The sequence below is a fragment of the Trachurus japonicus genome, chromosome 3 (genome assembly GCF_045865225.1).
Source record: "Trachurus japonicus isolate A0001 chromosome 3, Traja_1.0".
Taxonomy (NCBI): domain Eukaryota; kingdom Metazoa; phylum Chordata; class Actinopteri; order Carangiformes; family Carangidae; genus Trachurus; species Trachurus japonicus.
Window position 1 is genome coordinate 31,607,316 of NC_140909.1, and position 26,916 is coordinate 31,634,231.

Sequence of the window (26,916 nt, forward strand, 5' to 3'; positions counted from 1 at the left end):
CCTACACCTGCTTTATAATCACACTACATTAAGTTTGAATTGAGATTTTATCTTGTTTGTCATCTCAGAAAACTTGTTATTGCAGCTTTTTCACAGAGATAACTGGTTTGACTGGCCAGCACTTGAGTCCAGAATAAAATATCCCAACATGCACTGGTTTGGAAACTCATGGTTCCCAATACACCAATGACCATGATTTAAAAAATATAAGATTTTTTGTATTAAATCTGAGTCATGGATTTTGTTTTTGAGGAAGAAGCACTTTCAGTTGTGAAGTGTTTTTTGAACCAAACCTGTGACCGCCGCTCTCAAATTAAAGGGATAGTTCACCCAAAATTCAAATTTCACTCATTATCTACTCACCCTCATGTCGACTAAGAGCTGTGAGAATTTTCAGAGTCCTCCGTTCCTTCTCTGAGTTACAGGGGGGTCCGCGCAGTAGTATTTGTCCATATAATGGTTGTCAATGGATACCAACTTTCTTCGTCCAAAAAGACAGACCAAAAACATCCAAATACCTCCATGGTGCTCGTCTGTAATGTCCCTCTTGTATTGAAGCCCCGACATGAGAAATTGTTCCGCCGGTTGATTTGCACTGACACAGGAAGAGCAGTGAACTGAGACACTGGGAGCTTCCACTACAAACAAGCTTAAAATACAGACTTATTTAATTTTTTTCGGAACAATTTCTCATGTCGGGGCTTCAATACAAGATGGACATTACAGACGAGCAGTATGGAGGTATTTGGATGTTTTTTGGTGTGTCTTTTTGGACAAAGAAAGTTGGTATCCATTGACAACCATTATATGGACAAATACTGCTGCGCGGACCCCCCGTAACTCAGAGAAGGAACGGAGGACTCTGAAAATTCTCACAGCTCATAGGCCGCACTCACACTAGGGCCAGTTGATCCGTACCGTGCTGAAGCCCAAATGCCTCCCCTCCCCTGTCCCCCGCTGGCCCGCACTCACACTGCCTCGAACCTAAGCGTGCTCAAGCACGGTTGCCTCCGACACAAACGTCATCACGTTGATATACCAACACGACAGATGCGCTATGACTGCAGAAAGAACGGCGCTTTGACCGGTTGTCATGGTTATCTTGAAGTTTAATCAAAGCGACGTTAACTAGCGATGTTTACGGCGCGACGTAGTCGTTAAGTGACTGTTGTTTACATGCGGTTGCAGACACGTGGTGGAGGATGAGCCCGCAGCGCATTACGTGTGCGCATTCCTGGCCAAGCGTACCGTGCCCAAGCACACCTCTCCTGACCGTGCCGGGCCAGGGAAGTGTACCGTGCTCAGGAACACGGAACACTTGCACTCACACTAGCAATAGAATCCGGACTTTAGGGGGCAAACTTGGGCACGGTACGATTGCCTAGTGTGAGTGCGCCCTTAGTTGACATGAGGGTGAGTAGATAATGAGTGAAATTTGAATTTTGGGTGAACTATCCCTTTAAGATGAAAAGTATTCTATCTTCCTTTGATGAATGAATACACAAGACATGTTTTCACCTTGTAGCGTGTCTGCTCGCGGTCGTAGATCTTCTTGAGGGAGACGGTGTTGGGGGCGAAGAAGTTGCCCAGTTTGGCCAGATAGACGCCGTTCCTCAGCCCCTCCTCCAGCTCGGTGGTGGGAGGCAGCTCCTCGTCCAGACAGGCCTCCATCCATCTGCAGGAGGAGCACAGCGCAGGCGTTACATAAGACAGTAAACACAAAAGGACTGGAGATATATGCATCCATGTTTAAATACACAGCTCAGTGTCCCCACAGGCATAATTACTGTTGTTGATTTATTTATTTATTTTTATAAACCCACAAGACAATCGAGACAGCACTTGAAAAGGATTTTATTTCGGCTCTGGCTCCTGGAAATAGAAAGCAGCGTTCAATAAGATATCCACTTATAGTTGACAGCTACTTATGAAAGCTGAAAGCACTTTATATGAGCATTTAAGGCGATACAATGAAGACGGATGAAATGTTTAATCGGATACGCTGTTGAAGCAGTGAGGCCTCGGCTGCATGAAACTGAAACTGAGAGTCTTGTTTTAACTGCTCTGATTTCAGTGACATGGGGAGGAGTGTGTTACAGTAGGATGTTATGGTTGAGTAAATATGTCATTTTATGTTTGTTAAAATAGATTCTTCTTTGGGCTTACATCAATATCATCACTGACTACTAACTGGAGCATGCACCACTTTAGATTCACCAGATCACGGGTGTCGACTGTCCCACATTCAAACAAGTGTGAAAGTTCATTTGGGTGATAATGACTTTGGTAACACCCGTCCCCACTCACAACTGAGACCGAGACAAGTCTGACCAGGCAGAGCTGAGTCGGAGACGTTCACAAACATGGCCACTGTTCAGAAGAGAAACTTCTTTTTTTTTTTTTTTTAGTTTTAAGTAAAACCATGGTGTCTTCCTGGGTGGCCGTCCTCACACCACATTTACTTTACAGTAAGCAGCAACAACAACAGCTTTTGACTAATTACTCATTATTATAATATCAAAACATAACAAGAGTCCAACAGATGCATTTTACCAACAGCCTGAGGACATTCTGTGTCATCCACAACTTGTTTCTCCTCTTCTATCACTTCAGAGTAGAGTTACGGCATCTACAGTAAGCCTCACAGAATCATACAAACTGCAGATTATCACACAAGGACACACAATCACCAGAATTACTGAATCCTTACAGAGTCCTTCACACTGAGTATCGGCTCCTCTGCTCAGGAAGACGCCTCAGAGACCCAGGGTGCAGGCTCAGCCCCTCCTAAATCAAATCCTTGAACAGAAAGCTAAATCTAAACATGATCCCAGATCCCAGTGGCAGTCTGTGCATGTGTGTGTGTGTATACTGTGGGTATGCACTGTGCTGTTTTCGTTTAATATTAGTCATTGCATGTGTCCAAGAAAGAAAGAACGTTTTTTCTACATCTAAAAATAAGAAGTTACCAGAGAGATGATGACTTCAATTATGGATGTGAAACTTTTAAAAATATAAAGTGATGCTATAAATGGAGGAGAGCAAGCGAAGAACCAACAACACCACCACAGCTGCAGTAAACAACCCAACAACCTGAGCAGGTGTGGACCTGGCTGTGAAAGGATGAGGCTGCTGTATACAGAGCACACTGAGCTACGTCATAGGTACACAACCTGTGTTTATTCAAATAACACCACGGCATCGCCTCCAAACTAATCCTGCAGCTTGGAGGCAGCAGCCACCTGACCCCGGCCTGTGGTGACCTCCCCTGCTGAGCCAGAGAGTTCCCAGCATTCCTCATGTGTGACATTTCATTTCTTTTTTCCGATCATACCGCGGAGTCGCATTCCTGCTGCGTGTCCGTGTCGGCCCTGGGACACGCAGGAGACACGCTGAGCTCTCACACCGGGGCCCGGGGCCCGGCGGCCCGGCGGCCTGGTGGACCGGATTCCACCACCTCCGTTCATCCTCTGCTCAGCAACTATGGACAAAACCAGAGCAGGTCAAAAACCTGAGCTCCTTTCAGCGGAGACGTTGTAGCTTTCTGCTGTCAGCGAGCCTCAGCCTCCTGTAATCCAACCTGACTCACCTACTTCCACATCACTGGACACAGCCACAGACTGAGGAGCTCGACATTTACAGAGGAATCACAGTGGCTGTTCATCTTAATATCAAAGTTATTTCTAAATACATAAAACAAAACATTTACAATTGAAGAGTTCATTTGCAAAAGCGTCATTTTGAAAAAATTAGCTGAAGCTTAAGCTTTGTAATTATTCTTTGCATAGTGTTGTTTTCAATAAAACTTCATTTTTTTGAGATATGTCTGTTTTGTTACATCTCAAAGTCACTCAACTTTGGTTCGACTGATATCACCTTATGTAAATAAAAAATAAAAAATGAAGATTCCAGAATTTTTTAAAAGCGGAGTTATCTGCTTTTGCAAATGAACTCTTCAATTGCTTTTCCTTCTTATTCGTTTGGTTAATGTGCTTGTTTCCCCTTTTAATATGTTATTCAGGTCATCAGTCCTGACTGATACTGAAATGTCATGTTAAATTTAATCTGTGTTTATTGTTTTGTCTTCTGGTTATTTATGTCGTGTTTTTGTTTGATAAAAAAACAAAAACAGATATGGACGTCTGGCTCATAGGTCACTGCAGAGGAAGAGTTTAAGTACACAAGAGCTTTTTCCTTCTTGGATTTTATATGTGAGTAAAGACCAGACATGACTTTAACTCTAAAGTGAATCTGAAGATCTAAATCTACTGTAATGTGCTGTAAACTCAGTAACACATCTTCTTCTATCAAAGATTAATGGCTACATTCCATAACCCCCCCCTCCCAGGGTCTGCCCTCCTTTATAATCAGATATCACCTCTGATTATGAAAGCCTTGAGTTTATCATTGGCAGCGAGGAATTTCACAGTGTGAGGTCAGACGCTGAGGTCGAATGTGGCCTTTAGAAAAAGTCAAACAGTCTCCCTTTTCATCTGCTTAAAAAAACACTCCCATTCTTCCGTAACTAAGGTCTTTGTCGAGCAACGAGGTTAACTACATCCTGAGAAAGATTAAAAGATTCCTTTCCTCCTACAGACAGACCCCCCTTATATACACACACACACACACACACACATCCTCAAATACAAACTGGTCTTAAAGCAGACTTCTTGTCCGGAACCAGAGCCTGATTTTCATGGATTTTCATAACTTTTTAATTCTTGTTAATAAATCACCAGCCGCCAAAGTTTAAAATCAAGGAAGTCTGACAGTCTAACTTTGTCAACATTTATCATGCATGACCTGACAGAACAGCAAAACATTTACATCTGACTTTGAGCGGTGATTTTTTTTTTTTTCGATGGATCAGCTGTGTTTACCGTTTCAAGTGTTAATAGTTCTGATGGTTAGACAGATGAATTATTCCCTAACACATCCTAAAGTTTGACATGTCAGAGTTTTTCAGAAGAGGAACTTGTTTTTTTTTCTGACTTCCGAGTTGTCATGAACGCACCATCAGTGTCGGGAGTCACAGCTGTAATCTCGTCCCTCTGCAGCCTGTCTGTCTCTCTGCCGGTGCCGCGGTCACACTGTGTGTTACAGGATTGATTAACGTAATGTACGGATTGTCGAGTCCTTCTGACCTCCGTTTGTTTTGATACTACATGTTTTACCCGGTTTCTCTGTGTCCACGACCACCGCTATCCTTCACCACGTTGAGGGATGAGGGATGACTCACAGTCCGAGCAAAAGGAGCGTTGTCCAGGGCAACGTAACATAAACGCATACCCTGGCTCACAATGGCTACTAAAAATCATCCAAAGTGTGGAAAATAAATAAAGGTATTTGTTTTACACCTACCATATTTTTGGGGTGTTTTAGCTCTTTTGTTTGAAACGGAAAAAGTCGCAAATTTGCTGCTATCTATAAAAAAAAAAAAAAAAAAAAAAAAAAGGTTCGACGATCAGTCGACTATGGCAAAATCTGACGAATCAGATTCGACTATGAAAATCCTTAGTCGAAAACAGCCCTACTTGTTAAGGCATTTGGTTCTCATACAAATACATGAAAATACACCGACACCCACACTCTGCAGCTGAAACAACTTCCCTCCCAGGAAGTTGGGACACGGGGTCTCGGGACAGTCCTGCTATTGAGGCCAAGGTGAGCGACCCGTGGAGCAGGGCCGGGGCCTGGCAGCCGGGAACAAGCTCCTGCTTTCACTCCACAGCGCGGCAGTGAAAGGCTCCATAAAGGCTGCTGGCTAATGGCTCCTTTATCAGGGCTACACACCCTTTTTTTTTTCCAGGCGAACACAAACAGACAAACACAGACACACCCTCAGCCTCAGCTCAACCACCGAGGACAGCAGCTATGAATGGATTTCAGAACTTTAATGAGTGGATTCCAACAATGCCAGACAAGCGGCTAGAAATACATTTCAAGTTATGATTATGACACCATGCAATGTGTGTGTGTGTGCAATGGAAAAATAGCCACAATTATGAACACATGTGCTGGCATCTCGGGAATTAAGTCAGGTGAGAAAAGTGAAGGTGCGAAAGCATCATCGGGGACATTATACGTGAAGGACAATGCTGCGTTTGATTCATACTGGATTGAGCAATACCCTGAATGTAATGTCTGATGATACATCCATCAATTGTCTACACAGATAATCTACACAGGGCTGTTGGGGGGAGGGGGGCTGGAGCCAATCCCATCTATGACAACGGTGGAGTACACCCTGGACAGGTCGCCAGTCTATCACAGAGACACCTATGTGTCTTTGAACCTGGAGAGAACCAACAGAGGCACAGGGAGATGTTTCAAAAAGGCCACCGGGAATCGAATCCAGAACCTTTATCCTGATACTGTCCAGCAAAAATATTGTAATATACAGTATTAATGTAGAAACATAGTAGTTACACAGTTGGATACACTCTGATGAAGGCTGCATAGCCGAAACGCGTCAGCATGTTTTTGCATGATGTGAGCCAGAATAAATTATGTGAAAAGTGTTTTGCCCTCAAATTTACTAATTAACATACAGTGCCATTGCAAGTTTTCTGCAAACTTTTTGAGTTTTACAGTTGTATTTTATGTTTAAAGCTGTACAGAAAAAAAAAAAATTGAATTTGATCCCACTGTGGGTCCTAACATTAGTGTAATAACTCATCTATCAGACGATGTAGTCCAAACTTTGTGCAAAATTCTATTTTTGAGTAAATCCGGGATGAAAGTGTTTTTTTTTTTTCCCGCATTGGATAATGCAGGCGCACGGATTATACATCAGCCTGCTCATGATTCATCAGCCACTGACATTGGATCCATCATCCGTCAATCAAACGTCTGAGACACACACACACCGAGCTCGGTCTCGGGCTCGCCCCAAGCTTTGAATATCCCGCTCGCTCGATAACGACCAATCAAATTCGTTTTCCTTACTCGGGTAAACTCGTGCGACAACTCGTGAGAACTCGGCACGACAAACAGGACAAACGGCCATTTCTGTACACCTTTAAGTTGTTGTTGTTGTTAGTACTTCAAAACAAAGAAAAACACGCAGTCTCCAAAAAAACGCAGTTTGCAATATTAAAAAAAACAATGAGAAGGACACGAGTGCTTCTTTTTCTGTTGTTGTTAGTACCCAATGACAGTATTGTATTTTCTGATGGTTTTTTTCCTAAATATGTATATTGTCTATGTTTGAGGGGTGATGATGTAATGCTGCCATTGAAAATAACAAAGTTTTATTTCTCACATCCCAAAGCAGTGACATGAGGGTTGAGTTCAGAAAGTCGGAGTCAGTGCACAACTGAAAAACCACAAAAAGACATTAATTTAACAAACTATTAACTAACCAACTAGAACAGAGAGATGTTCATAGTCACTGGCTAAATATTTAGCATGATGACCGAGAGACGACACGATGCTGGTGAACACTGTCAGTCACATTTACAGTGACGTTTGTTAACTTTTCCCATGACATCATGCATTATGAATGCATGAATAAATATTCACCCACTTTTCCAGCTGACACTACAACACAGGCTGAACATACAGCCACGGTAATAAATAGCATAACTGGACTCCAGCTCGCATACACATACTGTAGTGGTACACTGCAAACATTTACACAGCAGAATGGAATTTCAAGCAGGAGACACACCTGACTCAAAGTAAACAAAAACAACAAAATGTCCACAAATTGTTACCAAAGTGGCTGAAAATCAACACGACTGGCAGGAAACGTGTATAAAATGCATCAAAGAGAATCAACAAAGCTCCAGTTAATCTTCCATTAATCTGGTGTAACTCTGGAGCTGAAGGAGCTTTTAACCTTTGAAAATGCTGTTTAAATTAAAACAATGGGATCTTCCATCTAACGCATTGAGCTGATATAATAATAATATTTTGATTCTTGAACTGCTCATACATCAATAAAAAGCTGGACTTATTTAAAAGGGCCTTGAGCGCTTTACAAACACATCTCCCACGGTGTGGACGGACGCACAAGGAAACACCAGGAATCCTCGTCTCATCCCGGCTCCGATGCAGGAAGCTGAAGTCAGAGGTCATTCTCATAGGAAGAGTCTCGCTGTCTCCTCAGGAAGACACACCGACTCCTACATCCTCCGTCCTCCTGCCACATGCAAAACTTTGTCCGCCGCCGCTGCTTCCCCGCCATGGAGGTGGCTCTACGGATGTGAGTAGGGTGGGGGCCGTTGATAATGTTTAATCCATTGCAGAAACTTTGGATTTCAGTTACACACTTCCTCTTTCCCAAGTATTACTTAGCACCACAGTCTCTCTGCTTCCTCCATGGTTAATATTTAATAAGAGCCAGATAATGTAAGGCTCATTACTGTGGTGTTGAGAGGTCCTGTTCTCCCCTCCCTCCCTCCTTCCCTCCCTCCCTCGCTGGGAGCGGCCTAATAGCTTTCACTGACTCATTGTTTAGAAGAGTTAAGTCCGGCCTGTGACTGTGTCTGTTGCACCGTTAGTGTAACTGTTCATCCAGCAGCTAAACCTGACTACATAGAGTGCAGAAGCGGAGGCAGGAAGTAACGGCGCCATGGGTCCTCAATTCGAAAAAAAGTCTCCATACAAATGAACGGGAGCCAAAGTTTTATTTCGTGATCCGACTGAATTGTGCCATGAGAAAAAAATATGTCCTCTACCTGTTTAAAACATCACGTTTCATGCCGAGAAATCAGCAGTTTGTTGTAAACCTATTGTAAAATAAAATTCCGAAGAGTCCGTAACCAGAAAGACTACAGGTCGCGTAGGTGACGTCACACACCAAATGCCGCCCTTTCCCGTGTCAGTTGGTGATGTATATTTTGTGGGACACCGGATTTGTAGTCCGCAGAGCGTCGTGACACAAAATACATTCTTCTGTTTCCGTTTTACGATAAACTGCTGATTTCTTGGCATGAAACGTGATGTTTTAAATAGGGCTGTTTTCGACTAAGGATTTTCATAGTCGAATCTGATTCGTCAGATTTTGCCATAGTCGACTGATCGTCGAACCTTTTTTTTTTTTTTTTTTTTTTTTTTATAGATAGCAGCAAATTTGCGACTTTTTCCGTTTCAAACAAAAGAGCTAAAACACCCCAAAAATATGGTAGGTGTAAAACAAATACCTTTATTTATTTTCCACACTTTGGATGATTTTTAGTAGCCATTGTGAGCCAGGGTATGCGTTTATGTTACGTTGCCCTGGACAACGCTCCTTTTGCTCGGACTGTGAGTCATCCCTCATCCCTCAACGTGGTGAAGGATAGCGGTGGTCGTGGACACAGAGAAACCGGGTAAAACATGTAGTATCAAAACAAACGGAGGTCAGAAGGACTCGACAATCCGTACATTACGTTAATCAATCCTGTAACACACAGTGTGACCGCGGCACCGGCAGAGAGACAGACAGGCTGCAGAGGGACGAGATTACAGCTGTGACTCCCGACACTGATGGTGCGTTCATGACAACTCGGAAGTCAGAAAAAAAAACAAGTTCCTCTTCTGAAAAACTCTGACATGTCAAACTTTAGGATGTGTTAGGGAATAATTCATCTGTCTAACCATCAGAACTATTAACACTTGAAACGGTAAACACAGCTGATCCATCGAAAAAAAAAAAAATCACCGCTGGAGTTAATTTATTTTCCGTGACTGAAAGCAGGTTCTTGAATGTAACTCGGTCAAAGTCAGATGTAAATGTTTTGCTGTTCTGTCAGGTCATGCATGATAAATGTTGACAAAGTTAGACTGTCAGACTTCCTTGATTTTAAACTTTGGCGGCTCTGCCCCTCGTCTTTTTGCCACTCCGTGAGTGTTCTGCAGTGACTTTGACGGTCCTACTGCTCACCTCCGCTCATTTGAAAAAAAAAAAAAAAAACCTCCGCTCATTTAATTGTGCAACTGCAGTGGGTGATTTATTAATACGTAGTAAGAAGCTAAGACTACCGTTTAAACGCACACATAATTTTGAACTCTTTATTAACAGAAAGTAGGCAGATTTTGTATCAAAATAGTCTTTTTATAACGAAAAAAGACATTCTATGTAACAATTTATGCTCAGCAGCCGTGGGCACCCCCATATAGTCAGAATGGTAGGGGTTAGATTCGACTACGAGGTTCATAGTCGAATCAGACCCCTCCGAATCGAATCGTCGAATCGTCGACTTTTGGAGGTCAGCCCTAGTTTTAAACAGGTAGAGGACATATTTTTTTCTCATGGCACAATTCAAACGGATCACGAAATAAAACTTGGACTCTCATTCATTTGTATGGAGACTTTTTTCGAATTGAGGACCCATGGCGCCGTTACTTCCTGCTTCCCCTTCGGCTCTCTATAGGCTGCAAATCATCATTCTCCAGCACCTCAGATCCCACGTCCACACTGCACAGACACCAGCCGGAACACGCTTACCGGAAAGCAACGCTTTGAATATGGAAATGGTACAGTCAGCGTTTTAGTCACATCAAGAGAATAACTGGCATCAGCTTATAGTTAGAACTACACACCTTTTTCTCAGTCAGTCAGTCTGTCAGTCAGTGGGCATCAACACAGAGTCTGATTTTATTCTGGTGTTTCAACATGACTGAGAGTGGTGGTGAAATTTTACATAATCTTGCTGAAAATCTAAATGCTGTAGGCTACATACCACCCTGTTGAAAAAAAAAGCCTAGATGTTGCATGTTAGCGTGTTGTTGTTAAGCAAGCTCAACAGTTCCCACTAACCAGCAATGGGAACCAATTATATTGTTAACTGTGATGAAGCTCATTTGCATAAAAGACAGTTGAAGTTGAACTACCAGGTGAAGAACGTCACACTCCAAACGTTAAGGCAAGGCAGGAGAAGAGACGAGCCACACCCACCGCCTGAGGCAGGGTTATGTTAAACTGTGTAACATTCATGTACACACACACACACACACAACACAATGATGCCAACTTCAGACGGGAGAGGGTGGCGCTTGTACACAAAGCATCAGGACCTTTTGACAGCGCCCTGTCATGTGCTGCTGTGTGGTTTTCTAAATGCAGTTTAGTTGTGCGTTGTCCACGTGTGTCTAAAGAGGAAAAGAGAGCTGTGCGCTGTGTTGACAGAAGAGCTGGAGAGGCACGGTGTGTGTGTGTGTGTGTGTGCGGTGAGAGAGTGTGGCGGCTGCTTCGTGCCACCAGCCCACAACGCTGCAGCTCAGCTCGGTCCCTCCGACCGCCACTGACTGCAGGGCACATGCACACACACACACACACACACACACGCCTGATATTAACGCATCTATTATTCTATTGTTTAGTCTTCCTTTGTTGCTTACTGTCAGATGTGCAGGTCTCCATGGAAACTATTTTATTATTCCTGTGCTGCTGTGTCAAGTTAAATTTCTGCTCAGTCAGACTTTTATATACCTGGAATATTAATGCGAAGTGTCACAGTTTAAGCCTGCACATATTTTTTTTTTTAACTGTGCATTACCTTTTAAAATCAACCTTATTTATAAGTTATTGTTTATACATTTTTCTTTTCTTGGTGTTTTTGAAGCGAAACATTATTGTTTTAATTAGGCCTGCACAATATTTTTTTTTAAAAAAAATAGACATTTTAATTATTAGGCAAAGCAAGGCAAGGCAATTTTATTTGTATAGCCCATTTTTTTTTTACAAACAGTTTGTCTCAAAGGGCTTTACATGGCATCATAACAACATCCTCTGCCCTTAGACCCTCACATCCACTGAGGAAAAACTCCATGGAAAACCCTTTTAACAGGGAAAAACCGGAGAAACCTCAGGGTGAGTTTGAGTTGTATTTGATTTGAACAAAAACATGTATATGACATTGATGACAATGTGATTCAGTCAGGTCTCATACCAAACAAAAAATTTCTCCTGCATCTGGAGAACATGATTTGTAGGTCAGGTCATCTCCATGGCAACACAACACTCACAGTGCTGACAGTGCACAACAACGTTTGGACACATTTTACTTTCATCAAAAAATAGCAGCGTCTGTGCTTTGGATATTGCACTTTGAATTAATTGTGCAGCCTTTCATGTATGATTTTTTTTTTTTACTTTATTAAGCAGGAAAAAATGACTTATTGAGATTAAAATCTCTTTAAAAGAGTGTCCAGTACATAGAAAGAGAAGAGTGAAAATGCATAGAAATGGACATTAACATTATCTTCTCTTCTCTTCTCTGACATCCCAAAAATCAACACTCTCAATCCAAAGTGTTGGGTGAGCGCGTCTGTGTCTGATGAGGACAAAGCTGAGAGGCTGAAGCGGAGGAAAACGAGGAAAAGAAGTGACAGGAGCGAAACACAAAGAAGATGAGTGAGAGCCAAGTTGCCCATTACATGCTTTGCTGCAGCACTGGAATCTGTGCACCAGCTGACCTCGTCCTCCTCTCGCCACTCACACTCACACGGCTGACGGCAGCTGCACCCACACCGTACCCATCACGTCTCTGTGGGAAACGCTGCCCACCGTGTTGTCAGTGGGGGGGGGGGACCAATCAACCATGTTTCACTTTTCAACAGGGCCGAGGGGAGGGGACAGGTCATGTTGAGACTGTGCACATTAAAACATTTTTAAGAAGAACTAAAGACTATTGACTATTATCTGATCATCTCATTTAGATGATGACTCAGATGACTTAGACAGTTCATTAACAGTGGAGGTTGGATTCCCAGCCTGGGAGTGGCTGAATGACCCACATTTCATGTATTTAAGCTTTTATGTCAAAATAAAATCAGTTTTTTTTATATTATTACTAGTTTAGGCATCTAAAGATTCTTAAATCCTTCTTAAAGCAGAAGTAAGCAGAATGTTTGTGTTAATATAAGTCTTAAATAGTTCTGTCTTCCGACAGCAATCACTTATATATAGTGTTTGGTCTGAAACACGGGTCTCTCAGTCACTCTGCTCTGCTGTAAGCCGAGGAGAAAACTTTCCTTGTATCCTACAACCTTTATCCAATGAGGAGAGAGAACGGCATAAAGGGGCGGTCCTCTCTGTGTGTGCAGCCAAGGGATGCGCATGAATGTGGTGACATAGGGACGAGGACCAATAGATCCATGACGAGGGCGGGGACTGCTAACTCCATCGGCTGACAAGAAGTTATAGCCAAAACGACCGGATCGCTTACTTCTGCTTTAAGAGCTTTTATGTCAAAATAAAATCAGTTTTTTCTTATATTATTACTAGTTTAGGCATCTAAAAATTCTTAAATCCTTATTAAATGAGGAAAGAAGGAGAATAATTCAAGAATAATTACTCTTTGGTTGAACTGAACCACAAACACCTTCAATTCATGAGCTTTTAATATCATTTTTTTTATGATTGAACATTTAATATCTTCAGATTTTGGGCTGTTGTTCAAAACCAATGATAGATCAGATTTTTTTGTCTATTGTGACAGAATAAACCTGTTTTCATTACTATGAAAAGTGTGACATTTTCACCCCTGCTCTAGTTTCCATGGGGTATAGCTGCAGATACTTGTGAAAGCCTGCTCTTTGATAAAAAAACTATTAATGGTGGTGACCTTTGACCCACTGCGGTGCTGGAGGCCTCCGTCTCCGTCTGAGGACAATTACCCCGTCAGGTCACAGCGTCGCAGCCATTACTGTCCCTGCTGTTCAGCTCAGGTCACAAGTGCAAATACCAGCTGCAGCGCCGACACACAAAGCTGTAATAACAGACAGCAGCAGGGGCGGCCGGAGAGTCCGAGAGGCAGGTAGGTAGGCCTGAGGATCAGGTGGGGAGGGGGTGGAGGGGGGGGACGAAACTGCTGCCTCAGCTCAGCTCTTGTGTACGAGTCATTGCAGATTTCCCTGGACTGTGACGGTGATTCCAAACTGGAAGAGTAACTTGCAGGCTCAGGTTTCACAGGTGAGAGGAGGAGGAGGAGGAGGAGGAGGGGGAGGAGGGGTGGGACCGGCTCTTGCAGGGCCTTTATTTATGGAGCACTGATCCCTCTCCCTTTCATCCCCCTTTTTTATTCCCTCTCATTCTCAGCCGTTGACTGTCATACTGTGTGAGTCACGCCCGTTCCTCTCGGAGGCCGCGGTGCCTCCCAGACAACCGGCGCTCAGCAGGTAACATTTACACAGCAACCTCCCCGACAGCACGGCAACATTTTTTTCGATCCGGCCGGGCCGACCAACGAGATTCTGCTTTTTTTCTACCGACTTCGAAGTGTTTGTGGCTGATTTCAGACGCTCCGCTTCCCTCTTTAACTTCTCCATTCTCCAACCTCTCTGAATGAGCCCTAATTGCTGCACATACTTGAAGTTCCCTGTGTGGTTTAATAAAGTTCATCTCCTTCCTTTACAAATTTTTACTCATAAACATCCTTCAAACCCAGGGATTTCAATGCTCTGTGTGTTTGTTTGTGTGTGTGTGTGTGTGTGTGTGTAATAAGGGTATATGATGTGTAATGTAGCTGAAATAATGTTGGAACCATATGAGAATCTGTTTGTCTGCACTTTATGTTGCTGGGTGCTGGGCTACTTTAGTTTTGTTTGTTTGGAGGTAAACAAGTGGAAATAGCAACTCATCTTAAGTCGATTGTAATGCAGAAAAAAAGAGTGAAGACATGGGAAATAAAATGTGAATGTGGAAAAAAATAAATAAATAAAGTTCATCTCATTTCTCAGAGGCCGACTGATCCTCTGTGGGCGGTGCCACCTGCTCTAACGGCTCATTGCTTTAGCTCATTTAAAAGATAAACATAAGGCAACAAAACATAATTTTTTTTTTTTACAGCTATTGTAATTCATTGTTCTGTTTACGAAAAGTCTCAGAGCTGAGTTGTCAGATGTTTTGGATGCTCACATCTAGAACCAGAACAGAGGCTGGAACCAGGGAATTCAATCAATTACCTAAAACTGTTTTATCTCTAAACCGAATCCACTCAAATAAGAAAACCCAATTACTATGGCAGGTTTCCTGATGTGGGTGGAGGCAAACAGAAAGCTGTTTACAGGTCAGATCAGGCACCTGAGGACAGATGGTATCACTGCACCAAAGTGTTGAACACATCACTCTTGTGCCATTGTTCTCTCCCGTGGCAACACAATGTCGAGGACCCGGGATTACGTAACACTCGTTGCAGCAGCAGTGGCAGCGGCAGCAGAAACACACAAGAGTGTGTGGAAACTGTTTAAAAACAGGAAATTACAGGCAAAAGGCCAAAGCTCAGGGGGAACTGGGCTGGTCCTGCAGTGGAGGGTTGAGAGAGAGGAGATGGAGTCTGAGTCTGTGCTGCTCAGATCAAACTGCCAGGTTTGACAGCAACACATGTAAAGTGACAGGTGACAGTTTATTCAAGCCGGCCTCAGCTGACAGACAGGAAGTAAGCAAAGGAAGAGGAATCTGACAACACGATAACGTTCCACCTTGTGTGATGAAGAATTGCAGATAAAACAGAGATTATCTCTCTGTTTACTCCAGTGGATTATCCCACTCTGCCACAGTCAGGTCTCTTTTTAACACCTACAGCTGCTTTTCAGAGAAGATGTAAATACGAAGACGTTGCACCGCCCAGCAGCACGAGGCCTCTTCCATGTTAGAAAAAAAAAAAAACCAAGAGCTGTGACGTCTGAGGAGAGGCGGTGAAACTGTGGTTTTCATTTCACAGTGAAGAGAGAAAACTGAACCCTGATATTCAAGTGTCAGGCTTTTTATTAAAGGAGGAAAGTAGTCGACTCTTCCTCTGCAAATCTGCAACTGTGCATCATCACATCACATGACACACAGCAGGATATTTTAAAGTAAAAGTCAACAAAACCCCTATTGGCACGTGTGCCATGAAAATTTTGTTTAAGTCCCAGTGACACAGGTTTAAATTCAACATACGTCATTTTGCTGCGTGTCATTCTCTCTCTCGCCCTACTTTCCTGTCTCTGAACTATCATATTAGAGGCAAAAAACAAATTCATACTGTGATAAATCTGAGTTTATGCTACTGAAAAACAAAAGATTCACAAAAAAATTGGAACTCTTGGATTTTAATGACATTATGGTTTCACTACTGTAAATCAGCAGGTAGATGGGATGTAAAGGAGCTGCTCACATGATTTTGAAGTTTATAACTTTACTGGAAAATATGTGCTAATATGAATCACTGTGGTTTTAATTGTGACTGTATTATGTTGCAAGAGATGCTCAGTTAAGCACAGAGATCTGCATTGTTGTCTGAGGGTGTAGCCTCCACCACACCACAGGTCAGCACTGGAGAGAGGGGGGAGTCGGTTCGAGGGCTCATTTCTGCATCGATGCTCTACCTCTAAATGTCACTTAGCACTCGGGGATGGAGGTCGGACTGTGAGATCATTTTTGTTTCCAGACTCTGACTCCACTTACGTCACAACATCTACTTTTGCCACACAGCTGCAATTACAGCATCTGAACTGGCTGAAACGGCTCCAGCTGAGGAGTTGATCCAGGTTTATTACAGTAATAACAGCAGGTCGGTGTTTAGCTGTGACGGCAGCAGCGTTTAGTCAAGTTAAGAGAAGCCGTTTCTGTTTAAGGACATGACAAACAAGAACACAGGAACGTTAAAGGGATAGTTCAACATTGACAAACAAGAACACAGCAACGTTAAAGGGATAGTTCAACATTTTGGCAAATTGGCCCATTGCCATAATCGCTATAGTCATAGCAGTAGGTTCGTTACCTTTATTTGTCGGTGTAAGCTATTTTTAGAACGGTGGAGCGGAGCAGCAGGCTGCTCAGGGCTACGCTACGGAGGCTAAGGGAATTTCTTGGTTTCCTCATCAAACTCATAAATACACAATCCAACAACTCCACAACGCTCTGGTGGACAAGTTGTGACCTGGACAATCACCACGCTATGAGATAATAACCTAACGTTACGAAACGGAGCCGTTTTCGAGGTAAATACAGGGTAAATACAGAGTCTGCTTGCTGAAAAACTGTCCCTAAACGCAACGCACATCAGCGGTTTTGCATGAATTTCCCTCTAAAACGGCTCTGTCTCATAACATTACGTTATTATCTCATAGCGTGGTGAATGTGCAGCTCACAACCTGTCCACAACAGCGTTTTGGAGTTGTTGGATTGTGAATTTGATGAGTTTGATGAGGGAAACCAAGAAATTCCCTTAGCCTCCATAGCGTAGCCCTGAGAAGCCTGCTGCTTCGCTCCGCCGTTCTAAAAATAGCTTACACCGACAAATAAAGGTAACGAACCTACTGCTATGACTATAGCGATTATGGCAATGGGCCAATTTGCCAAAACATTTGAACTATCCCTTTAAAATCACAGGCTGCTGGAACATCGTATACTGTAGTTCACTGGGTTCAGCAGGCGACCCATATCCAGAGGCTAGCCTCCCCGGTGTGCCCCTTGCTGCTTGTCAATCCCCCTCTCTCTGCCTAGTGCCTCCCCATTTCCTGTCTATCTCTACTGTCCTCTCAATTAAAGTTCATAGAAAATTATTAGATCCTAATAAAGGCACAAAAAGCCCAAAAATATACTTAATCTCAGGCTGCTGCAGGTGGTGAGAAGGTAAAGTTAAAGTTTAAAGTCAAAAAATTACAAGAGAAATACAAATTTGTGGGGTTTATTTGGTTTGTTGTTTTTAAATCAAGGAAGAATTCTCAGGTTTGGAAGAACACAGGCACCATGATGATCTGGTCTGATTGATACTGATACTTTGCGTCAATCAAAACTTAATTGCTACATAAAATATTGCAGTACTTTTCTGTATCGATTTTCCCCTCATGCTCAGTGACATGTTTCCTAATAAAAACCTCCACAAATGTTTGACTTTATTTCAGGGGGTTTAGTCTTAAGTTGTAAAGGTATGAGGAATAAACACTTTCCACCCTCAGATAAAAATTTACACAGGAGTAACTTGTTACCTCACACTCACCTGGCTGTCAGTGATGTAACCTCATAACCACGCACTTAGCTATTCCAGCCATTTGATCCAACAACAACAACAACAACACTGACACTCCTCTCAGGGTAAATTCCCAACATTCCTCAGTGTCACTTACTTTGACACAAAAAGGTTCGAGGCTCGTTGGAAAGTGGATTTTTTTGTAATTCAGCCATTTGTCGACTTTCACTCCAACCATGTGTGTATCTGTCAGAGGCAGCAGATCTTGGCTTTCACAACAAACAAACACACAAACACAGGCTGTGTTACTATGACACAGGCAGAACAGATCAATCATCTGTTACACTGGACGAGAGGGAAAAAACAACAAATCATCTTCTCAGAGTCAATAAAACACCAGGCTGCTGTCAGTCAGCCAGTCAGAGGCTCTGAGCAGGAAACTGGCCAATCACAGGTAAACTCTGCTGCCACCATGGCAACACAAATTCTGTTTACCTGAGCTGTACTGTTCTGATAACAGTGTGTTAACTGTAGCTCAAATAAGGGCAGAGTCGGGGTCAGTTGAATCACAAGATGATGTTTGTGATATCACATATATGAACCCTCAGAAAGTCTCATGTGATTTTATACACAAATTAGTTACCATGACATTGTAATTTTAAAGATGCTTGACACAGAGTCTTTGTGCATTAAAGCTCCAGATGTTTCTATTAAAGCTCAATACAGTATAAAGGTAAATATTTCTATTAAGGCTCCATACAGTATATAGTTAGATGTCCATCTATAGTGTATGTTATAAAACATCTTCAGAAATGCACCCAGTTTGAATTAATAAACTGAGCCTAAAAACCAGCTGTCAGCACTTCTGTGACTTTGTGATGTCACAGCAGAGCATTCACCAGGCCCCGCCCTACTGGACCCACCATCCAACACTTGAAGGATTTAGTTTCTCTGATTGCCACTGTCAGCTCAGTAGCAAGAGAGCCTCTGGGTATCCTGGTTAAATCCAGGATTAGGGCTGAAATCAAACCCTAAGCCTGTGAAGTATGGGACCTTTAAAATAAAGCACAACTTTCAAATAGTGGAAGAGGTCGGCCTGACATTTCAAACCAAATCTCTGGTGTCAGAGTCAGAATCTCTGAACCATTTTACAGCACATGAAAAAAAAAACACTGCGTTTGCTTTTCAGGTGCAGCTTTAATCTGGCTTCATGCACAGGTGTAGAAATATCACCGCTCTGATAAAGTGGCACACAGCTGCCCACAGACACCACAGACACAACATGACAGAATGAGGGGGTTTGAGGTCGGACAACAGCCGTCACTGTGACAGGAGGGTTTCTGGGTACTGATCAAGGTCTGTTGGATCTCACTCTACTTTAATTTTGAGTAAAACATCACAGGTTCAACAGACACCACACGAGAGAAATACCCTGTGTGGGAAATAATGGAAAGTTCATCATCAGGGGGTAAATAAAAGGTAATGACTATGTTTGGTAACAAAAAGTCTCATTCTCAATAAGCTGAGACATAATAGACACAGTAAATACCTCAGAGCAATTATATGGGCTCTACATCACACAAGGGGAGTGGTTGTCATGGAAAATAAGCTGCAGGAGGACCAATAGGTTTATATATTTCATATTTTCCAAGAGCAGACGTCACAAAGGCCTTCACAATTTTAAGGCTTCAGTGGCACAGGAGGAAACACTGAGTCTGACTCTGTCTGATAAAGCCATTAAAAAAACAAATAAGTGGCAGTTTCTGCCCCAAAGCTGAGAAACAGCCCCGGCCTGCTGTATTCAAATAATTAGTTAAAAAGTTGATCTGTGCTGTTGTTCCCAGAGGTTGGCACAAGATATATTTATTTCCAAAAGGACCTCATTTTGCCCATTTTCACCAACTTTCATGAAATGTCGAGGTTGCAGTAAAACCCTGTCATTTGAATCATTTAGACAAAACACTAATTAGACACTGTTCCAACTCCTAAAGATCAACGCCTAATACAAACAGGCCTGAGTGTGAGAGCGAGGACTGGGTGTGTTTTTTGGAGTTGCACTCAGCCCTGGAAAATGAAAGTGAACGCAGATGAAGCTACACTTTCTTCTTCTGGCCAAACTGTAAAAGTGAATGGGGACGTGTGAAAAGAAAGTGTGTAGTTATTCAATACCTTTTCTAGTTGTTTTTAGTTACTCTATTGACATTTGGCAAGAGTTTACTGCAGTGCTGCACTGAGGCCATTTTGAAAAATAAAAAAATATATTGTTAAAAAGCTAAATGTTAAGCCTCCAATACACATTTGTCACAAGTGTTTGAATCGTATTTGAGGGATAATTGCAAAAAAAAGGGTTGATGTAAACATGTGGATTACTGGCAGATTAATTGGTTATCAGACTTTTTGCAGCCCCGCAAATCCCAGCTACAGAGCAGTTTAGATAGATTAGAAAACAATCAGCAGGACAATATCAACCCATGAACAAACTGTACTGTACAGTTAAAATCTCTCTCTCTCTCATCTACTCCTCCTCCACTTTCACTCTGCTGAATCTGCCTCCCCTGTGGAATCAAAAGCTCTCACCTCCACCCAGACAATGTGTCACTCGCTGAGAGGAGGAACATCTGCTGAGTGAGTGATTTACAACCTGCCTCCCTTCACACACACCGCCAGGAAGCCAGAGGACGAGATGACGAGAGGCGTACGACGTGAGACAGACGCAGCCTTGACATCCTGACTCCAAACGTCACTGCTCTGCTACCTGAGGCGGTTTATTTGCGCTCTGACGTGGAGGACGGTTCAGTAATCAGACGTATCGTGCAGAAAACATGTCCGACTGCATTCCCAGATAGACACAAGGAGAGAGTGAAAGCAACAGGGGAGAAAGCTTCAGATACAGATGGGGAAAGTTTGTTTCTTTCATCACTGAATGTGAATAATGGTTGCATAAAAAAAGCATTTTAAAGTTTCTTGATGTTTAGTTTTTTTTAAAGAGATTTAACCAGTTAAAAAGAAACAGTCAGTGGATGGATGATGAGCGGCAGCCGGCCACCATCTGCGTCTGAACGTGTGTATTCCTGAAGAGCCGGCAGAGACGGACGGGTCACCGAGCATTCAAATCCATCTCAGACAGAGCATGGAAATAAGAGAGCGATAACACGCAGTCGTTTGCATCTCAGAGCCGAAGCAGCTGGAGCCGAGAGGCCGGCCCGTCGCCACCGCCGAGCACCGACCTCGGCGGTGAGCCGTGCTGGAGCAGCATTCCTGCAGCCGTCCCCACAAGACGCACAGGTACGCTCACACCCTGCTGTGCACCTGCCACAAACATTCCCATCATACCTCTCTGCATCGACATCGACACACACTCCCAGCATTCCCTCCCCCCGGGCTCAGGTGTTGACCCACATGGATGTCAGCAAACTGCTTTATACCTGGGAAATGGCCTTTTATATAATTAATAGTGATTTATAGGTGAATTATCAACAGTTTAGGTAAATCCTAAGCTTCTTTTTTAAAGGCATAGTTCAACATTTTTGGCAAATTGGCCCATTGCCATAATCCATAGCAGTACTGTAGGTTCGTCACCTTTAATTGTCGGTGCAATCTGTTTTTAGAGCGGCGGAGCAGAGCCGCGAGCTGCTCAGAGCTACGCTATGGAGGCTCATGGAATTTTTTGGTTTCCCTCATCAAACTCATCAAACACACAATCCAACAACTCCACAACGCTCTGGTGGACAAGTTGTGACCTGCACATTCACCACGCTATGAGATAACGGAACGTTACAAGACAGAGTTGTTTTAGAGGTAAATTCATGCAAAACCGCTGATGCACGTTCCTATTGAGGGCAGTTTTTCAGCAAGCAGTCTCTGCATTTGCCTTGAATACATCTGTTGTTGAACTATCCCTTTAAACCTCAATCCCCTCAGCTAATTAATGATCTGGTATAGAGGTCCACCAGTCCTGCAGATGTTAGCTTCTCAGCCACTATATGCAAAGTCTGCAAATGTTTGAAATCGTTGATACTTCATGATATGACTCTTCATCAAGAGCTCAGCTGAACTGAAACAAACAGCAGCATGACTTCGAGAATCGACCTCCACTCAGGAAACCAGCGTCAGCTCGGTGCCCTGAGCTGCAAAGTGAACAAAGGTCAGACACTGTAATCAGATCATTCTGTCAACAATTATTACCAAGGTCAGGATCTAAGTGTCACTCCGCATGAAGAGCAAACATGAAGGAGAAGTCATCGTCATCATTATCATATCTCACGATAACTGAACAAACAGAGGAAGTCCATGTGTTAGGAACAAAAGCTCCGGATCAGAGATTTGTGGTGAGAGTACACAAGGCCCACACTCAAAAGTCAAAGTGTTTGCCAACAACAATTTGGGTTTTTTTTGCTCAAGAACAACAACAACAGCTGAGTTTTTCTCATGAAACTCTCTCACCAGGCCGAGGTAGAAAGTTGGTCAACACACACCGGTGCCAAGTTATGTAACAAACCTGGTAGGAGGATAATTAAAGAGCAGCTTAAGGTGGCTCACCTGGTAGAGCTGGTACCTGGTTACAACTGCAGGGCCCTTCACTGTTTGATCTATACTGTACCTGGCAAAAACACCCAGAAACTGACCTAATAAAATGTTTAATAATGTTACTACTAGTGTTTCTGTGTTTGGGGACAACGTGACAAGTAGAAACTATCACTAAGAAATGGGAGGAGGCAGTGCAGACGGAGGTGCAGGTGTCAGGAGTGGGAACAGAAAACACAAGACTCCAGGAGTTTCTCTGAACATCACAGATGGACGACGATAACAGGGCAGGAAAGAGACACGAGGCAGGTGCACACACACACACACACACACACAGACGTAAAGCAACAGCCACAACAACCACTGAGCTTCTTTATCGGAGCGTGAACCCTGTGCAGCAGCAGCGCGGACTCCAGCACTCACACCGGAACCTGTTGCTATGACTACTGCGCGTTTCTGTGGCAACGGAGGGGAGATACTAAAATCAACAAGGACTGAGTCACTTCCTGTCTCGCACAATCCTTCCTCTTTTGAACCAGCAACCCCGCGGCAGGGTCGACTCCTGAGGCGCCAAAAGCAAACACACACACATACAACTGTTAACAAGCTACACACACACACACACATACATAAAGACAGCTGTTTATGTATAGGCTGTATGTGTGTGTGTGTGTGTGTGTGTGTGTGTGTGTGTGTGTGTGTGTGAGTTGTGTGGATACCAAGTAAAAGACCTAATTTACTTCCTAATAAAACCTAAGTAATAAAAAAAGTTGTTGTGCCGTTCTAAAATAATCTTGTGAACTTCTGTGTTTCCTCTGTGACGAGCATCAGCTGCAACCCGCTGCACATTTCATCTGTTGACATGGAAACAGTACAAATGTCTTCATACATTGTGTCCAGCTGCTGATGTAATAATGTGGACGTTTACACCCCCCATTGTCTGGGCCGGGTGTCATCTTACAAAACCTTTGATTTCATTTTTAAAAGTTGGTGCAACTGACACATTATTGTCAGTACTGTATACAGTATAAACACTCTCTCTTGTCCTTAAAGTTACATAAATGATACTTATGTAAAGTCTGAACAGACTGAATCACTGAATGTTTACATTATTCAATCTAAAACATAAGGTAAATTTCAGTCTGGACCAAATGCCAAGCCACTAGCGCTTTTCTTTTTCTCAACCTTTCCATCTGTTACCTCAGTGTACAGTATTCATTAGCTATGTAGCCACACTGCTTGTGCTGGTGCGGTGTCAGACAGGTGGGTGGAGACAGTTGCTGTTGACAGTGGGTGATAACTAATTATTTCTTGTGAAACAATGAGGCCAGAAATAGCTGCAGCTTTTTTGCCTGTTGTAACTAAACAAGTGCAACATTTCGAGCAAACAGCGACAGAGAGAAATGCGGATGAGTCCTCCCGTCATTGTCTAAACCGGGCAAAGTCTTGGCTGAAATCAGGATCAAAGAAAAGCTGACGTCCACTTCCTGCTCCTGATGCTTTGGTTTCAGTAGGTAACAAGTGAGATTCAACACAAAGACAGATCCAAGATACAAAAAGGAAGTAAAACTTGAAAAGCACCATGACAGACTGGAGGCAAAAAATCAATAAAACACGTCTGAACAGACTCATTTCAGGATCTCCATGTGAATATTTGGAGATTTCACTGCATCACCAACAGAAAGTCAATCTGGAACTGTTTTTTTAACTATTATGTGAAAATTTAAATTATCCTCCAAGGAAAAGTGAAAAACTCTGTGTTTGGGTGTTGGAGGCGATGTAAAGACGTCTGATGACACCTCTGTGTGACTCTCTACACCACACACACTTCTGGAGCAATGATACCCACTAGACCAGAGTCGATGTGGGTGATGACATGAACCGGAGGCAAATCGCCACAGAGTGAACCCTCCTCTCACCTCTTTGCCTCCTCCAGGTGACACAGGTACTCGTAGGCCATGTTCTGCTGCCGCCGCTCGTCCATCTCCTCCGCCGTGAGCCGCTCCACAGCATCCAGGACGGCTGGACACCAAGAAAACACACACACACATGGGAAACTTTTAGAAAAACAGCAATAAATGGAAACAGTTCAAAGATATATCACGAGGAAAATGCTGAAGCCGAAGAGCAGGAAAAAGAAGTCATGTTATTTCACAAATAGCTGTGTGTACACTGGGATTATGCAACTGAGGAACAGTTTCCATCGGCTCCAAAGTTCCACATACACGGAGGTGTTTCACAAAAAGGAAACCGGCCTCATTTATTAGTCATCTGCTCAGCTAGTTAACACTCAGCTCAGGGAAGTGGTGCTGTGTGATGTGGTGTGTAACTGTGTGATGCCTTTGTCTGTAAATGGCACAGTTATTCATACAGCACAAACAAAAAAACAATGCAGACCGGAGAGGAGAGAGGTAGGGGCGGGGGGGGGGGGCAGGGTGAGGTGGCGTTCAGGGGCGATTCTCATGAGATCACACTGATTGGAGCCGTGATTCCTGCCCACAGAGAAACCTTCCCTTAAGGAGTGGAGGTTTTTTTTCCTTTTCCCCACAAATTATGGAGCGAGAGGGGGATGGGGACAGGATGAGGGCGCGCGATACAAAGAGGCCCCTATACAGCCTCCTGTCACAGCTCAGGTGGGAGATTTCTTAGCCTCACGGTGAAGCAGTGTGAGCAGCTGAATCCTGATTCTCAACTAAAACTGGGACTTCAACAGAAACCTGAAGGGCTGGGATGAGCCTGCTGAGCTCACTGCTCCCTCTTTTCCACATCTGAAGTACAAAGAGTGGAGCTTTACTTTGAAATCTAAAGTGAAATATGAAAAGATCCATTCACATTTTCACACTTTGCCTCTAGAATATTTGGGGATTTCTTTCTTCTTTTTTCTTTTTTTAAGGGCGGTGGTTGATGGGGAAGTATTTCACCTCTGCGCAAACACACATTTATCCTCTTGTCCTGTAGATGATAAGTGGAAGAGTTAAGTGTTCACATTGACCTGGGCTGTAAACTGTAACGTGTAGGGTATGCAGAGTGGAAAAAAAGTTGTGTAAACTCCAAAAACAGGCCTCCCCCCTCCCTCCACTCTGCGATGCATTAGAATAAAAACGCGGAAGTCATAATGAGGCTGCAACCATGCTGTCAGAAAGAAAAAGCGAGCTGCATGTGCGACTTTTGTAGCTACAATTGTATAAATCTTCACTTTCTCAACTTTTTTGAGGGGGCGTTTGTATGTCCCGAGCCGGAGCTGTGATCCGGTCTGTCTCCTTGTATGTGGAAGTGTGTGTGAGAGAGAGGGGGGACCCGCCCGCCTGGCATCTCAAGGTGAGCAGAGAAAAGTGTGAACTTACAGCCATATCTCGGCCGGAGCCCGTCGGTGTCTTCTGAAGTTGACATCCCACTGTGCAGTCCGCGCTTCGCTTCACCTCAAACCTGACGCGCAGTCTGGACGTGACGCTCTCCAAAAGTTTCCGGGGGTGAAAAAAAAATAAATAAAAGAAGGAGACGGCAATAGGCGACAGAAAGCGAGCGGGACCTCCCGGCCCTCCTGTTCCTCCTCTGCTCTGTCTGAGTTGAGACTTTTTCTTCTTCTTCAAACCTCAGTGATGTCACTGGGTGTGTTCTTCCTAATCCTGAAGTATGCATTTCAGGAAACGCAGCTCTGCAGCCTCCAGGCGGCGCAAAGCTCCGGCGCAGCGCCCCCTGCTGTCCGCCGAGGCTCCACACGGTGCTCCACAGGCTGGGCCCTTCAGGGGCCCATTCAGTGGGACCCTAAGCATTCCTGGTTACATAAGAAATGGTTTAAAGAAGCAGAGGTGCTCATATGGTGGCCCTGAGAGGTCAAATCACTGAAACTTAAGAAAACATTATAATAAATGAAAGATCTGCTGCAACTTTAGAAACATCTTTCCCAATTTGAAGTCAGTTGCGCTGCAATAGCATCATTGCCCAACAAAAGGGTTTCCAGGGGAAACTAAAAACGTGATAGACCTGCTGGGACTTGTTATTCAAGGTCCAATTGTATGGTGGTCCAGAGGGGTCAATGCACTGCAACTAAAAGACAAGACAAGAAGCACAACTCTACTAAAGCGCCCAGCCTGTCTGGCACTTCTTTTTGTCTCCAGAAAAACGGTGCCCTGTTTGCAGTGTTTGGCTCGTGTTGTCAAATCAATGAAGCTGATGTTTTTTGAGTCACAGTGAAATGCCACTGGGGTCAGACTCTTCTTTATCAGGATGGAGGTTACAAGTTTCACACATGAGAGAAAACAAAACATCGGACACACAAATCAACAGTTGATGATATAGGCTACAGAGGCTCAAACAAGCTAAAAATAAAAGATAAAAGAAAGAAAGAAAGAAAGAAAGAAAGAAAGAAAGAAAGAAAGAAAGAAAGAAAGAAAAAAGTTACAAGCAAAAAAAGGGGGGGGGGGATAGGAGCTGAAGCTTCCGCCCCTATCCTTTGGTTGTGACCAGAATTATATCCAATAAAATTTTTTAATGAATTCATTCACAG

General features: G+C 43.4%; 1 protein-coding gene across 1 annotated transcript in view; it reads right to left on the reverse strand.

Moving 5' to 3' along the window:
* Window positions 1-25,967, reverse strand: part of iqgap1 (IQ motif containing GTPase activating protein 1) — a 54,880-nt gene extending 28,913 nt beyond the window's left edge. The window contains exons 1-3 of the mRNA XM_085770184.1: window positions 25,754-25,967; window positions 24,329-24,431; window positions 1,519-1,675 (exon numbers count right to left, since the gene is read on the reverse strand). Coding sequence (XP_085626310.1) covers window positions 1,519-1,675; window positions 24,329-24,431; window positions 25,754-25,799 — 306 coding nt within the window. The 5' untranslated portion in view covers window positions 25,800-25,967. The remainder of the gene's footprint in view (window positions 1-1,518; window positions 1,676-24,328; window positions 24,432-25,753) is intronic.
* Window positions 25,968-26,916: the final 949 nt, after the last annotated feature.